Source organism: Taeniopygia guttata, chromosome 29, assembly GCF_048771995.1.
Source record: "Taeniopygia guttata chromosome 29, bTaeGut7.mat, whole genome shotgun sequence".
Classification (NCBI taxonomy): Eukaryota; Metazoa; Chordata; class Aves; order Passeriformes; family Estrildidae; genus Taeniopygia; species Taeniopygia guttata.
Window position 1 is genome coordinate 2,711,087 of NC_133054.1, and position 14,022 is coordinate 2,725,108.

At 68.1% G+C, this 14,022-nt stretch overlaps 1 protein-coding gene across 4 annotated transcripts; it reads right to left on the reverse strand.

Annotated features, from left to right (window-relative positions):
* Positions 1-352: 352 nt before the first annotated feature.
* Positions 353-13,769, reverse strand: TNS2 (tensin 2). 4 transcript variants are annotated; one of them, XM_041711531.2, is made up of 26 exons: positions 13,471-13,769; positions 12,174-12,285; positions 11,796-11,833; positions 11,666-11,704; positions 10,673-10,716; positions 10,321-10,492; positions 9,253-9,303; positions 8,860-8,982; positions 8,575-8,639; positions 8,189-8,272; positions 7,710-7,822; positions 7,576-7,636; positions 7,247-7,316; positions 7,029-7,152; positions 6,766-6,831; positions 6,579-6,683; positions 4,312-6,129; positions 3,664-3,924; positions 3,277-3,402; positions 2,785-2,877; positions 2,528-2,605; positions 1,859-1,936; positions 1,238-1,424; positions 828-896; positions 701-730; positions 353-626 (listed from the first exon to the last, which is right to left on the reverse strand). In XM_041711531.2, the coding sequence occupies exons 1-26, from the start codon at positions 13,534-13,536 to the stop codon at positions 485-487; spliced, it is 4,215 nt and encodes a 1,404-aa protein (XP_041567465.1). In that variant the 5' UTR covers positions 13,537-13,769; the 3' UTR covers positions 353-484. The 4 variants fall into 4 exon arrangements, with proteins under 4 accessions (XP_041567465.1, XP_072775809.1, XP_072775808.1 ...); XM_072919708.1 differs by lacking the exon at positions 13,471-13,769 and having other exon boundaries at positions 7,247-7,313; positions 12,174-12,425; XM_072919707.1 differs by lacking the exon at positions 13,471-13,769 and having other exon boundaries at positions 12,174-12,425.
* Between the last annotated feature and the right edge of the window lie 253 nt (positions 13,770-14,022).

A 14,022-nucleotide genomic window follows, 5' to 3' on the forward strand; every position in this document is an offset into this window, starting at 1 on the left:
GAGGGGTAGTTGGGGGGGGTGTAGAAGTTTTGGGGGGCCTTCAAGGGTGGGGAATATTTGGAGGGGTCTGGGGGGGTCTCAGGGGGAGTTTGGGGGTCCCCAGTGGGGCTTTGGTGATGAAGATGGTGGGAAGGGCGATTATGGGGGTCCCCTTGTGCTCCCTCGAATCGGGGGTGTCTGGGAGGGTTTGGGGGTGTTGAGGACCTTGGTGATGAAGGTGATTATGGTGGGGGGGTTGGTTGTGTGTGTCCCCTTGTCCCCCCTTTGGCACGGGAGACCCCCGCACGGTTTGGGCGTCCCCAGATGGTTTTGGAGGTGCCAGGGGGTTCTGAGGGTCCCTCAGTGTCGTGTCCCCAGCAAGACCTTGGTGAAGAGTGGGGAGAGTCCCACTGGATTTTGAGGGTGCCCCTGAGCCCCCTCTGCTTCAGGGAGCTTTGGGGGTCCCCAGGCGGTTTTTGGGGTGCTGGGGGGTCCCCGCTGTCTCTCAGTGCCTCGTCCCCAGCAGGACTTTGGTGACGAAGGTGACGATGGCCCCTGCCGGCTGCTCGGGGTCCAGCTCCGCGAACACATGGCACATGTTGCCCCCTCCCGGGGCCCCCGCCTGCTTCGCCACGAACCCGAAAATCCTGGGGCGGGGCCAGAGTCAGATCTGTGCCCCCCCTCCTGTCTGGGGGTCCCGCTCTGGGGGTCTCCCCATTACCTGGCCGTGGTCCCATCGGGGTTCGCCCACCTGGGGGGGGGTTAGAGGGGTTGGGAGGTGTGGGAGGGTTTGGGAGGTTGGGGGTAGGTTGGGGGTCCCCCCCGTGCCTCCCCTGTGCCCCCCTGACCTGCGCTCCTGCGGGTCGGTGCCGCAGTGGGTGACGCTGCTCACGGGGTAGTGCCGGCGGAAAAAGAGTCTGGGGGCACACGGGGGGCAGGGTGGGCGGGTGCCGAGGGGTTGGGGGGAGGTCGGGGTTGTTTTTGGGGGGCGTTGGGGTTTGGGGGAGCAGCGGTTTGGAGGATGAGGGGTTTAGTAGGATTGGTGGCTCAGGACGGGGGTTTTGGGGTGTTTGAGGTGGCGGTTTTTGGGGGGTTGGGAGATTTGGGGAGGTCGGTGGTTTTGGGGGTTCAGTAGTTTTGGGGGGTCAGTGTCCGAGGGGATCTCAGTTTGAAGGGGTCTGGGTGGGGGGGTTGGGTGGTTTGGGGCGGGTGGGGGGTTAGAGGGGTCAGGGTTTGGGGGGGTTTGGGGGTCCCTCACTTGCGCTGCCGGTCCGTCAGGGTGATCCCCTGCACTGACACCTTGAAGTGCACGGGGCTGGGGGGGGGCCCGGCGGACCCCCCCGCACTCGGGGCCCCCTCCAGGAGGGACCCCACGGCCTTGGCCACGGCCTGGGGCCCGGTCAGCGCCTCGGTCCCCACCGAGCCCAGGAACAGCACCGAGCAGGCTGGGGAGCAACGGGGGGAGCTGCTTAAACCGGGACCAGCCTCCCAAAACCGGGAGCCATGTCCCCAAAACGGGGCCCAACCTCCCCAAAACCGGGAGCAGCAACCCCAAAACTGGGACCAACCCCCCCAAAACCGGGAGCAGCAACCCCAAAACTGGGACCAACACCCCCAAAACTGGGACCAACCCCCCCAAAACTGGGACCAACCCCAAAACTGGGACCAACCCCCCCAAAACCGGGAGCAGCAACCCCAAAACTGGGACCAACCCCCCCAAAACCAGGATCTGCCCCCTCAATCCTCCCAGTCCCGATGCCAACGCTGCATAGTGACCCAATTCCAGTGCCTGCACCGCCCCAGTAACCCTCCCATCCCAGTGCCCCCCACCCCAGTATCCTCAGCACCCCCCCAGTGCCCCGGGTGTGCCCAGCCCCACCTGCCCCCTGCCTCAGGAGGGCTCCGGCCGTGCTGACATTGGGGGGTCCTGGGGGGTCCGGGGGCTCCTCCTGCAGCTCTGGGGAGGAAGGCACAAGCTGGGGGGCAGCCGAGCACCCCCCCAGGAACTGTCCTGGCAGGGGAAATCGAAGGGCTGGGAGAGTTTAGAGGGACTCTGGGGGGATTTGGGGGGCTGGAAGAGTCCCTGGGCGATCCCATCAGCTTTTTTGGGGGGTTCCCGCTGTTTGGGAGTGTCCCCATAATTTTGTGGGTTCCTACGGTTTTGGGGGTTCCTGTAGTTTTGGGGGAGGACCCGCGATTTTGTGGTGTCCCAGCTGATGTTCAGGGGAGTCCACATGGAGGTTTTGGGGTGTCCCCGTGGTTTTTGAGATGTTCCCTTGTGGATTTTGGGGGTTTCCCTGGGGAGTTTTAGGGGGTTGGGAGCTTTTGGAGAGTTGCCAGGGGGTTTTGGGGTGACTTCGTGGGATTTTTAGGGTGTCCCATGGTTTTGGGTTTCTCCCGGGGGGTTTTGGTGTGTCCCAGGAAGGGGTTGGGGTGGGGTACCCGCAGTTTGAGGGGGGGGTCCCTGTGGGGGTTTTGGGGTGTCATGCGGGAGTTGTGAGGTATCCCCAGGGTTTTTGGGTGTCCCTGCAGTTTTTGGGGTGCCCACCTGCGTGGGGGATGCGGAGGGTGCACGGCAGTGAGATCGGGGTGATGGAATGCTGCAGCACCAGCGCTGGGAGGCTCCCTGGGGAGAAGAGGAGTCAGGGCACCCCAAAACCTCCCACTAACTGCCCAAATCCCCCACAGATTCCCTCGGACCCCAACTCCACCCCGAGCCCCCTGAGCCCCCCCGAGTTCCCCTTGAGACCCCACTGACCCCCACAGCCCCTCCCCATCCCCCAGACCCCCCCCCGCCCCTCTAACCAAAGTAAGGCTCCTCGGGGCACCCCCGAATTTTGACGCCCCGCGGGCCCGTCTCGATCAGGAAGTGCCGGACCAGCTGCTCCTGGGGGTCCCCTGGGGGGATCGGACACAGTCAGACCCCCGAGAGCCCCCCACAGCACCCCCCGACGCCCCAGTGTTTTCTCTGGGGCATTTGGGGGTGCCCACGGGGGGATCTGGGAGGGTTCAGGGGGCGTTGGGGGTGTCCCACCTCCCGTGGCAGCCCCCCACCATGGACAGCCCCCCACCATGGACAGCCCCCCAGGTACTGCGGGACGGGGGCGGGGGTCTCTGGGTGGCTTTGGGGGCTGCTGGTGGGGAATTTGGGGTAATTTTCAGGGGGTGTTGGGGGCGTCAGAGCTCTGAGAGATGCCCAAGACCCCCCCCCCCCGGCTCCCAAATATTCCCTAGAGGGGAGATGGATTGGGGGCGTGCCGGGTCTGTGGGGTTCGGGGGGCTCGGGGGAGTCCATACCCACTCTGGGGGTGGCGCGGGGGGGCGGGACCCCCACCCTGAGCGCCAGCCCGAACGCCCCCGGGAAGCTGCTGCTGCGGCGGACGAGGAAGGAGCCGGGAGGGGCCGCCTTGAGCAGCGCCACGGCTGGGGAGACACGCGGGGGTCGCACGGGGGGGACCCCACTGACCCCCCCCCATTCAACCCTCCAAGCTACCCACAGACCTCACCCATGACACCCCCCATAGATCCCCCCCCACATCCCAGAACTGAAATCCCCACCCCCCGTAACACCCACCACTGACCCCCCAGCACCCCCCAATAACCCACGAGGCTCCCCAAACCCTCCCCTCCAACCCCCCGCGAGTTCCCGGCCCCTCGGGGGTCCCCAGCGCCGACCCCCCGTACCTTCCTCCCGGGACAGCCCCGGTTTGTACCAGAACTTGGTGGTGTCCTGCGCGAAGGTGCCCCCGGGGGGGGTCTGTCCCCGGGGCCCCTCCGGGCTGCGCTGGGGTGAGGAGGGGTCCCGGGGTCCCCCCGGGGCCGGGGGGTGCCGCTTCTCGGGCAGGGGCGGCTGCGGGGGCGGGGGGCAGCCGGGGGTGCCGCTGTCTGGGGAGGGGGCGCGGGGGGGGCCCGGCCAGGGCGTCCCCTCGATGGGGCTGCGCCGCCCTGGGGGGCACAGAGAGAGGGGAGACCCCCCAAAAACTCTCTGGGAGGGCCTCCAAAGACCTGTCCCCAGTGGGTCCTTTGCCCCAACAGTCCCGGACCCCCCAGGTACCCCTTTAAGGCCCCAAATCCCCCCAACCCCCCTCAGTTTATGCCTCAGCTCCCCCAAGCGCCCCCTCCCCAGCCCCTCTGTGGCCACGAACCTTCCCCAGAAGCCCCCCCAGCCCCTTCAGGCCCCTCCAGACCCCCTCCATGGACCCTTTTACCTCCATGGATCCGCCCCAGGACCCCCCGTACCCCCTTTAATGCCCCTTTTAATAATGCCCTCTTTTAAACCCCCCCAAACCCCTCCCAGCGCCCCCATTAACCCCTTCGCGCCCCCATCTTTACCTGTCGGCTCCTGGGGCTCCCCCATAGCGGGGGGCTCGTAGCCCCCCTTTCCGGGAGGGGGGTCCCTCTCCAGTCCCAGCCCGGGGTGGCCGCAATGGGGACAATTTGGGGGCTCCAGAGGCGGCGCCGGGGGGCCTCCCCAGCCATGCCCGCCATAAATGGGGCGGGTGGGGAGCGGGGAGATGCCCCCCCAGCCTTGGCAGTCCTGGCACGGGCAGAGGGGCGGGAGCCCCCCCAAAAGCAGGTACCCCCCCGCCACTGGGCGCCCGTAGCCTCCCCACGGAGGGAACCCCTCGGACAGCGAGCGCTGCACCCCCCGTTTTGGGGTGTCGCGGGGGGAGGCCAGGCTGGCTCGGCGGCACAGGGGGGGGCACGGGGGGGCCCAGGGGCTCGGGGGGGCCCAAGGGCCCGGGGGGCTGGGGGATACCGGGAGGCTGTGAGCTGCGGGGGGGCTGGGGGATATTGGTATCCCATGGGATGCTGGGGGGCTGTGGAGTGAGGGGGTCCCATGGGCTCCCGGGGGGCTCTGGGCTGCAGGGGGGCCGTGGGACATCGGAGTCCCGTGGGGGGCTGGGAGTCCCTCGGATATTGGGGTGATGTGGGAGATCGGGACCCCAGGGGATGCCGGGGTGCCGTGGGGTTTTGGGGGCCTGTAGGAGGCTGGGGGGCTGTGGGGGTCTGGGGTCTCCTGGGATGTGGGAGTCCCGTAGGGTGTCAGGGTCTCATGGATGATTGGGGTCCTGTGGGACATGGGGGGGCTGTAGGACATTAGGGACTTCTGGGCTGGAGGGGGGCTCTGGGGAGTGTGGGAGCCTTGGGGTGTTGGGGATCCATGAGATGGTGGGGTCCCATAGGATTTTGGGGTCCCATAGGGTGATGAGGACCCCTGGGATGTTGGGGTGCCATACGGAGTCAGGGTCTCCAGGGATGCTGGGGTCCCATGGGATGCTGGGGGGCTGTAGGGCACCGGTGACCCCTGGAATGTTAAGGTCCCCTGGGATATTGGGGTGCTATTGGGCACCAGGGTGTCCTGGGATATCGAGGTCCCGTGGAATGTCGGGGACCCCTGGGATATTGGGGTCCTGTGGGATATCGGGGTCCCATAGGGCACTGTGAGCCCGTGGGATATTGGGGTCCCGGGGGATACCGAGAGGCCATGGGGTGCCAGGGTCCCGTAGGAAGTTGGGGAGCCCTGTGATGCTGGGGGGCCATGCGGTGTCAGGGTCTCGTGGGGCACCAGGGTCCTGTAGGGTTTTGAGGTGTCATAGGGTGTGGGGGACCCCTGGGATTTGGGGACTGCACAGGATGTGGGGAAGCTGTGGGGTGTTAGGGTCCCACAGGATGTCGGGGGGCTATGGGGAGCAGGGGTCCCATGGAATTGGGGGGTCCCGTGGGATAGGGGAGTCTTATGGGATATTGGGGTCCCATAGGACATCGGCATCCCATGGGATGGGGGGATCTCGTGGGATCCGGGGGTCTCATGGAATATGGGGGTGCTGTAGGATGGTGGATTCCCGTAGGGTGCCGCGGTCCCCAGTGGTTCGGGGGTCCCATAGGCCGTGGCTGTCCCAGGCGGTTCGGGGGTGTCGCAGGGCTCCTCCCCCGGCCCGGGGGTCTCGCGGCCCCCCCGCACCCCGAACCCCCCCAGCAGCTGCTCCAGCTCCCGGCGCTCAGCAGCCGTGGGGGGCGGGGGGCGTCCGTGGGGGGCTCCGGGTGGGGGTGGGGAGTCAGGGTCCCCTGCAGGGGGGGAGGGACCCCCCTTCTTCTGCACGCGGGCGTAGGGGCTGCCATCCAGGGGACCCCAGGTGTGGGAGGGCTCTGGGCAGGAAAAGGACGGTCAACCCCCCCTCCCCGCACCCCCAAAACCCCACGGGACCCCCGGAACACCCTGGGACCCCTTGTGTCCTCCCCCACCCTTTCAGACTGTGGGGACCCCTCCCATATGCCCATATTGCCCCCCAAAGCCTCCTGTGCACCCCCAGTTCCCTGCATTTTCTCCAGGCCTTCAGCTCCCCTTTGAAGGGGGGACCTTCAACCCCTTGGCAGGCGGGAACCCCCCCGGCCTCCCCCAAAGCCCCAAACACCCCCAGTCCCCTCGGCCCCTCAAACTCCCCCAGCCACCCACCCCTGACACTCCAGGGCACCCCAACACCCTCCAGCACCCCCAGACCCCCTGCACCCCCCAGACCCCTGGCCTCGGTGTCACTCTTTCCCCCCCATGCCCCACGGACCCCCCGTACCCCAATTTCTCCCCGACCCCCACTTACCCTCGGGGCTGTCCCAGTGCCCCTCGTAGGAGTCGCGCCGCACTGCGGGGTCCTGCACCCCGTAATCGATGGGGGTGGCGGGGGGGCTGCGTGGGGGGAGCCAGCCTGGGGGAGCAGGGCAGGAGGGGTGGGCGGTGAGAGGGGCCCGCTGGGGTGTCCCCGCTGCTCTCTGCCCCCCAAAACCCACCTTCAACCCTCTCGGGGCCTGAGGAGAAGATGAACTCCACGGCGGCGTCGCGGGGGAAGCGCTGGTCTGGGGTCAGCCCGGGTGGTTTGGTGGGTGTGGGGTGTCCCCACAATCCGCATCCCACATCGCCCCGTACCCCTCGATCGCCCCACTCCCAGCCCTCATCCCCCCTGAGCACCCCCAAACCCTCCCTGTCCCCCCGTGCCCCCCAAACCCGGCAGTCCCGCATCTCCCCCGCATCTCCCCGCCCTGGGCACCCCCACCTTGCCAGGCCAGGTCCAGCTCGTCCCGCCGCAGCCTCAGGCGGGGCCCGCGCAGGGTCCCCGTGTGGAACTGAACCCCAAAAACCGCCTCGCGCCCCTCCCGCCGCCGGTGGTAGCAGCGCACCTGGGGGGCACAGGTGAGCGAGGGGCTCGCACAGGTGACTCGGGGGTCACGCACAAAGGTCGGGGGGTCCCCCCTCCCCGCGTCCCCCCCTCACCATGACGTCCCCCTTGAGCAGCAGCGCCGGTTCCAGGGTGACGCAGAGCGACTGGGAGGCAGGGGGGCTGCTGGGGGAGAACGGGGGGCATTTCGGGGGGTTAGGCCTTGGGGGGGTTGGTTTGGGGGGTGTCAAGATTAGGGGCAGCCTCTGAAACCTCAGCACCCATAGAGCACTGGGGGAAACTGGGGGGAGCACCTGAATCCCCCAAAGGGGGGTCGGGGTGTGAGCTCTGGGGGTGCCCTCAATGGGCACAGTGGGGGATGTGAGGTTTGGGGGGCTCCCCCCGAGGTGCAGGGGAGGTCAGATTTGGGGGGGGGGTCACTCACTAGACCCCCGAGGTGTAGACAAGCTGCAGCGATTGGTAGATCTTGAGGAAGGGGCGGCATCCTAGGGGGAGACACGGGGGTATTAATGGGGGGTCCTGGGGGCTGCCGGGGTCCCTCCCCCACCCCAAACTGACCGTCGGGGGGCTCGTAGGCGGGCAAAGGGGGCAGCAGGACGTGGTGCAGAAACTGGGGGGAGCTGTTCAGGCGAAGCCGCCCCGAGAGCAGCTCCCCGAAATCCTCCGTGTACCTGGAGGGGGCAAGGCTGTAACCCCAAAACCGCCCCAAAACTATGCCAAAAATCCCCTCAAAACGACCCCAAACACCAACTGAAACCGCACCAAAAATCACCTCAAAACCACCCCAAAAGCACCCCTAAGAATCACCCCAAAATCATCCCAAAAATCACTCTAAACCACACCAGAAGTTACCCCTAGAACACTAAAACCCATCCCAAAAGCGCCCAAAAATCACCTGAAGAAACACCCGAAAAATCACCCCAAGCCACCCCCCCAATACCCCTCAAAACCACCCCAAAAACCATTTCCCCAAAACACCCCAAATCCTGCCATGACCCCCCCGACCCCATAACCTCCCCCACCCCCCCGGACCCCACCTGCGCTGGGAGGGCTGCAGGACCCCCCCCAGTTTCTCCTCGCAGAACCTCCTCATGCTCAGCGCGTTCAGCGCCTGCTCGGGGCTGGGGGGGCAAAAGGAGAGTGAGGTGCCCCCAAAGCCCCCGGGACCCCCAGGGACCACAAAGACTCCCCCAAACCCCACACGATAGCCCCAATCCTCCCCATGGCCCCTTTAACCCTCCCAGGACACCCCTCACCCCCCATCTCCCTGCACCTGAGAACCCTCCTTTTGACCCCCACTCTGCCCCCCAACCCTCCATGACCTCCTACAAACCCCCACCAGCCCCCCTAATTATCCCCATAAACCCTCTAAGCCCCTCCTTACCCCCCCACCCCACCCCCAAAGCCCCCCGGCCCTCCTCACCTGCCCCAAACGTCACTGTAGTGCAGAAACGCTCCCACGACCACCCCGACCGGGGCCTTGCTGCCCTGGGTGGCGGGAGGGGGGGGCGTGGGTCAGGACTCTCAGAACTCCCCAGTACCCCCCAGTACCCCCCATAATCCCAGTGCTCCCCAGTAACCCCCAGTGCCCTCCCCAGTATCCCCAACGCCTCCCAGTACCTCCCAGTACCACCCAATTGCCTCCTAGCCCCCTCCCCATTGTCCCCAGTCCCCCAGCCCGACGAGAAGCCCCCTCAGAGCTCCCCACCTTGCAGAGCAGCACGGCCACGTTGCGGGGGTGCCCCCCCAGACACCCCTCGAGCGCTTTGCAGATGGAGCAGAGCAGCTCCAGCGGTGGGGCGAGCAGCTCCGGCCACCCGAAATCCAGCACCTGGGGGGGACCCTCAGAACCGGCACCCCAAACCCACCGGGACACCCCCAAAGCTCCCGGCATGCCTCCGAGACCCCCAACTCCCCACCCCCCCGGACATTCCCGGCACCCCTCAGGGACCCCCCAGCAGCCTCCGAACCCCCCCAAGGCTCCTGCGACCCCCAGGACCCCCCCACCCATCCCCCACGCCCTCCCAACCCCGCGGGACGTGCTCCGGGACCCCCCGGGAACCCCAAATCCCCTGGGGGGACCTCCCGGACCCCCCCTCACTTTGGGGTTCAGGCGTGTGAGGTCCCGGCGCTTCTCGGAGAGGTTGAAGATCTGCGGAGGCACGGGGGGGTCAGGGGGAGCCCGGACCCACCAGGACCACCCCAGAACCCCCCAGCACAGCCCCGGAACCCCCAAATTCCCTCTGCCACCCCCAGATCCCTCATGTCTTGTCCCCCCTCCTCAGGGCTCCCAGTTCACCCCACACCCCCCCTCGGCCCCCCATTGCTCCCAGCAGCTCCCCCAGTGCCCCCCAGACCCTCTCCAGTTGCCCCACTCGCTGTCCCAGTTGCCCCACTCGCTGCCCCAGTTGTCTGGTCGCTGTCCCAGTTGCCCCAGTTGCCCGCTCGCTGCCCCGTGGCCCCAGTTTCCCCAGTTGCCCCAGTTTCCCCAGTTTCCCCAGCTGCCCCAGTTGCCCCAGCTGCCCCAGTTTCCCCAGTTGCCCCAGCTGCCCCAGTTGCCCCAGCTGCCCCAGTTTCCCCAGTTGCCCCAGCTGCCCCATGGCCCCAGTTTCCCCAGTTTCGCCAGTTGCCCCAGTTGCCCCAGTTGCCCCAGTTTCCCCAGTTTCCCCAGCTGCCCCAGTTGCCCCACTCGCTGCCCCAGTTTCCCCAGTTGCCCCAGTTTCCCCAGTTTCCCCAGCTGCCCCAGCTGCCCCAGCTGCCCCAGTTGCCCCACTCGCTGCCCAGTTTCCCCAGTTGCCCCAGTTGCCCCACTCGCTGCCCCAGTTGCCCCAGTTTCCCCAGTTGTCCCAGTTGTCCCAATTGCCCCAGCTACCCCACTCGCTGCCCAGTTGCCCCAGCTGCCCCACTCGCTGCCCAGTTGCCCCAGTTTCCCCAGTTGCCCCAGTTGCCCCACTCGCTGTCCCAGCTGCCCCAGTTGCCCCAATTGCCCCACTCGCTGTCCCAGTTGCCCCAGTTGCCCCAGTTGCCCCACTCGCTGTCCCAGCTGCCCCAGTTGCCCCAATTGCCCCACTCGCTGTCCCAGTTGCCCCAGTTGCCCCAGTTGCCCCACTCGCTGTCCCAGTTGCCCCAGTTGCCCCAGTTGCCCCAGCTGCCCCACATTCTGCCCCACCGTGTAGTTGGGGCCGTGCCGTGCCCCCAGCAGCCCGGCCAGGTGCCGCAGGTGCCGCAGGTGTCCCTCTCCGCCGCCGCCCGGGAGCGCCACGCTCAGGATCCGCTCGGTGACAAACGCCAGGTCCAGCTGGGGGGGGGGCGCGGCCTCGGGGCTGGGGGCGCGGGGGGTCCTGGGGGGGCGCAGCGGCTCAGAACTGGGAGGCGGCACCCCCAGAACCCCCGGACGGAATTTCACCCTCAGCCCCCTAAACCCCCCCTCAACACCCCAACTCTTCCCGGGCTCCCCCAGCACCCCAAAACCTTTTGGGGTCTCCCCCAAATCCCCCCTCAGCACCCCCAAACTGCCGTACCTGGGCAGGGTGCTTCGCTGCGGGGCGCTGTCGAGCGAGGAGCCCTGGAGGGTCCCGGAGGAGCCCCAAAAACGAGGGGGGGGGGGCAAAAGGGCGTCGTGGGGCACCCAAAACATGGGGGGAGTTAAAGGCTGTCCCCGGACACGGGGGTGGGGAAGGGGCCAAGGCAGGCGGGGGGGTCCCCAAAACAGGGAGCGGTCGAGGGAGTCAAGGGAGGGTCGGGGGGAGTTGGGGGGTCCGCGGAACACCCGTGGGGGGTCAAGGGGAGGGGCAGGGAGGTGCCCAAAACAGGAGGGGAGTCGGGGGGGTTCATAAGGGGTCAGGGACGGGTGGGGGGGGGCCAAGGGGGGGGTGTCAGAGGGGTCCCCAAAACACCGCAGAGTCATGGGGATGTCGGGAGGGGTCTCCAACTCCTGGGGAGGATCAGCGGGGTTTGGGGAGTCCCGGGGGGGAGGTTTAAGGGGCTCCTGGGAGGGGGGTTGGGGATACCCGGGGGAGGTTAGGGGTCACGGGGGGGTGGTTAGTGAGTCGAGGGGGTTTTGGGGGTTTCGGGGGTCTCACCACTCGCTCGCTGCGCCGCATCGGGGCCGTGTTCCGCCTCTGGAGGGGCACAGCGGGGTCTGAGGGGGGCCCGACCACCGGGGAGGGGGGGGCCTGTCCGGGGGGTTTGGAGTCCCGAGGGGGATTTGGGGGGTTCAGGGTCCAGGGAGAATATCGGGGGTGCCGGATCCTGACATGGGTGTTTAGGGGTCCCGAGGGGGGGGGGGTCCCGTCTCCTGCTCGGGGGGGCTTGGGATGGTTTCAGCCCTTCCGTGGGGTCCCTGATCCTGCCCGGGGAGTTTGGGGGTCCCGAGGGGAGCTCGGAGGGTCCTGCCCGGGGGTGCTTCGGGAGTTCGGGTCGTGCCCGGGGGGTTTGGGGGTCTCGAAGGGGATTTGAGGGGTCTCGGGTCCTGCCCGGCGGCTTTGGGGAGGTCGCGGTCCCCCCACACTCACCAGCTCCGGCGGGGGCAGAGGTTGGCACGGAGACGTCACCTGGAGGAGGACACGGGGATCATCCCAAATGGGACCCCAGCCCCAAATGGGCCCCCCCGCCCTTGGGTGACGCCCCCGCCCCACGTCGTACCTTGCTCTCACATCTCTTGTGGGCGGCGACTTTGCAAACTGGGAGGGACAACGGCGACATCAGGAACCCCCAGGGTCCCCTCAGGGTTTCCCCAGGGTCCCCCCAGGGCCCCAAGTACACCCCCATACCCTCCCGCTGCCCCCAACAACCTCCCAGTGTTCCCAGTAACCGCTCACTGCCCCCAGTGACCAATTCAGTGACCCCGGTAACCGGCCCAGTAACACCCCAGTGCTCCCAGTGACTTCCCAGTGCCCTCCCAGTGCCCCCAGTAACCTCCCACTCCCAACCCCACTGTCCCCAGTAACCCCCCCCCCCCCCCCCCCACCCAGCCCCTCCCTGTGTCCCGGGGCTGTCCCGGGGCTGTCCCGGGGGTGTCACCTCTGCACACGAGCCCGTGGGGTCCCAGGGGGGTCCCGCAGCCCCCACAGGGCGCCCCCCGGCGCAGGCTCCGCTCGCGGAACGCGTGGGGCGCGGCTGGGGACGGCCTCGGCTGGGGAGACACGGGTGGGGTCACCGCCTGTCCTCCCGTGTCCTCCCCGCGCCACTGCCAGGACCTCTCGTGCCACTTCTCCCATTGTGTCCCCTCCATGTCCTCCCCATGTCACTTCTCGTGTCACCCTCTGTGTTTCCTTTGTGAACCCCCCGTGGCCTCCCCGGGTCCCCTCGGTGACCCCCCTGTGTACCAGCCCCCGTCCCACCCAGTTCTCACCGTGTCACCTCCGTGTCCCCTCGTGTCACCCCCCCGTATACAGCCCGTCCTCCTCTGGTCCCCTCATGCGTCCCCAGGTGTCAGTCGGTGTCCCCCGTGTCCCTCCTTGTGTCCCCCCATGTTCCCTCCATGACTTCTCACTGACCGCTCCGCGTCTCCTCCATGACGCCACGCGTGTCCCCGCATGTGTCCCTATCATGTCCCCCTCTTGTCACCCGCAGTATTCCCCCGCGTCCCCCTCCCCTGTGTCCCCTGTGTCCCCTGTATCCCCTCTAGGATCCCACTCCTGCCCCCCATGTCACCTCCGTGCCCCCCCATGGCACCGCCGTGTCCCACATGTCACTCCCCGTGCCACCCCCGTGTCCCCTCGTCTCTCGCTGCTTGTCCCTCCCGTGTCAGCCCCACTCCCTCTCGTGCCTCCCCGTGTCCCCCACCTCGTGTCGTCCCGCGTGTCCCCCCCGTGTCCCCCCCGGCCCCTCTGGCCTCCGGCCACGGACACCGAGTCCCGCAGGAAGCGCGCAGGGACCAGCCCGGGAAGCGGCGACCCCTGGGACGACCCCGCCGTTCCCACGGAGGGGGAGGGGCGTGGGAGTCTGTGCGTGGGGAGGGGGCACGGGGGAGGGGCGTGGGAAAAACGGGGAAAAGCGGGAAAATGGGGGAAAAGGGGAAAGTGGAGGCGAGGGGTGAGCATGGAAAACATGGGGAGGGGCGGCGAGGGGGCGGGAGGAGGGTCAGACTCGACTTTCCCCCCCCCCTCCCACGGTCACCCAGCGTCACGCGTGGGGAGGGGGCGGCTGGAGCGGACAGCGGGGGAGCCCCACGGGGGGGTTCCCCCGCTTTTGCCATCGCTTCCCCACGGGGGGTCCCCAACCTACGCGGGACCCCCATGAAGTGTACGCGGAATAAACAGACTCCCCCAAAACCTCCGTTTCACCCCCCCACGCCGGGACCTTCCCCCGGTCCTACCGTGTCGGGGCCATCGCGGCGGCCAAGCGCCCGCAGCAGCGTCCCCACGGCCCCGGGGGGCTTCATGGGGGGCTCCGCGGGGACCTCAGGGGTCCCAGGCGCTCCCGGGGGGCGTCTCGGGGCTCCCCGTGGGTGCCGCTCGCGGCTCCGTGGCCGAAGGCGCCGGGGAGGGGCCGTTTCCGCGAGTCCGGAGCCGCTTCCCGTGCCGGGGGGGGACACGGACACGGGGGGGACACGGGGGGGACGACACGGGAACGACACGTCTGGCCACGGGAAGGGGACACCGGGAGGACACAGGGGAGGCAAGGAGGAGACACGGGGGACGCGGAGAAGACACGCGGGGGGGACACGGGGCACCGGGAGGATCACAGGGGGGACAAGGAGAGGGACACACGGGGGACACGCGGAGTGACACCGCCCCCTGCCGCCCGTGCCTCAGTTTCCCCCTTTCTCACTTCCAGGATCCCCCAAAATTCCTCCCGAGCCCCCCGGCGCTTTCCTGGCGCTGCTCCCGCCCCTCTTCATCCTCCTCCTCCCACCGCCCCATCGCTA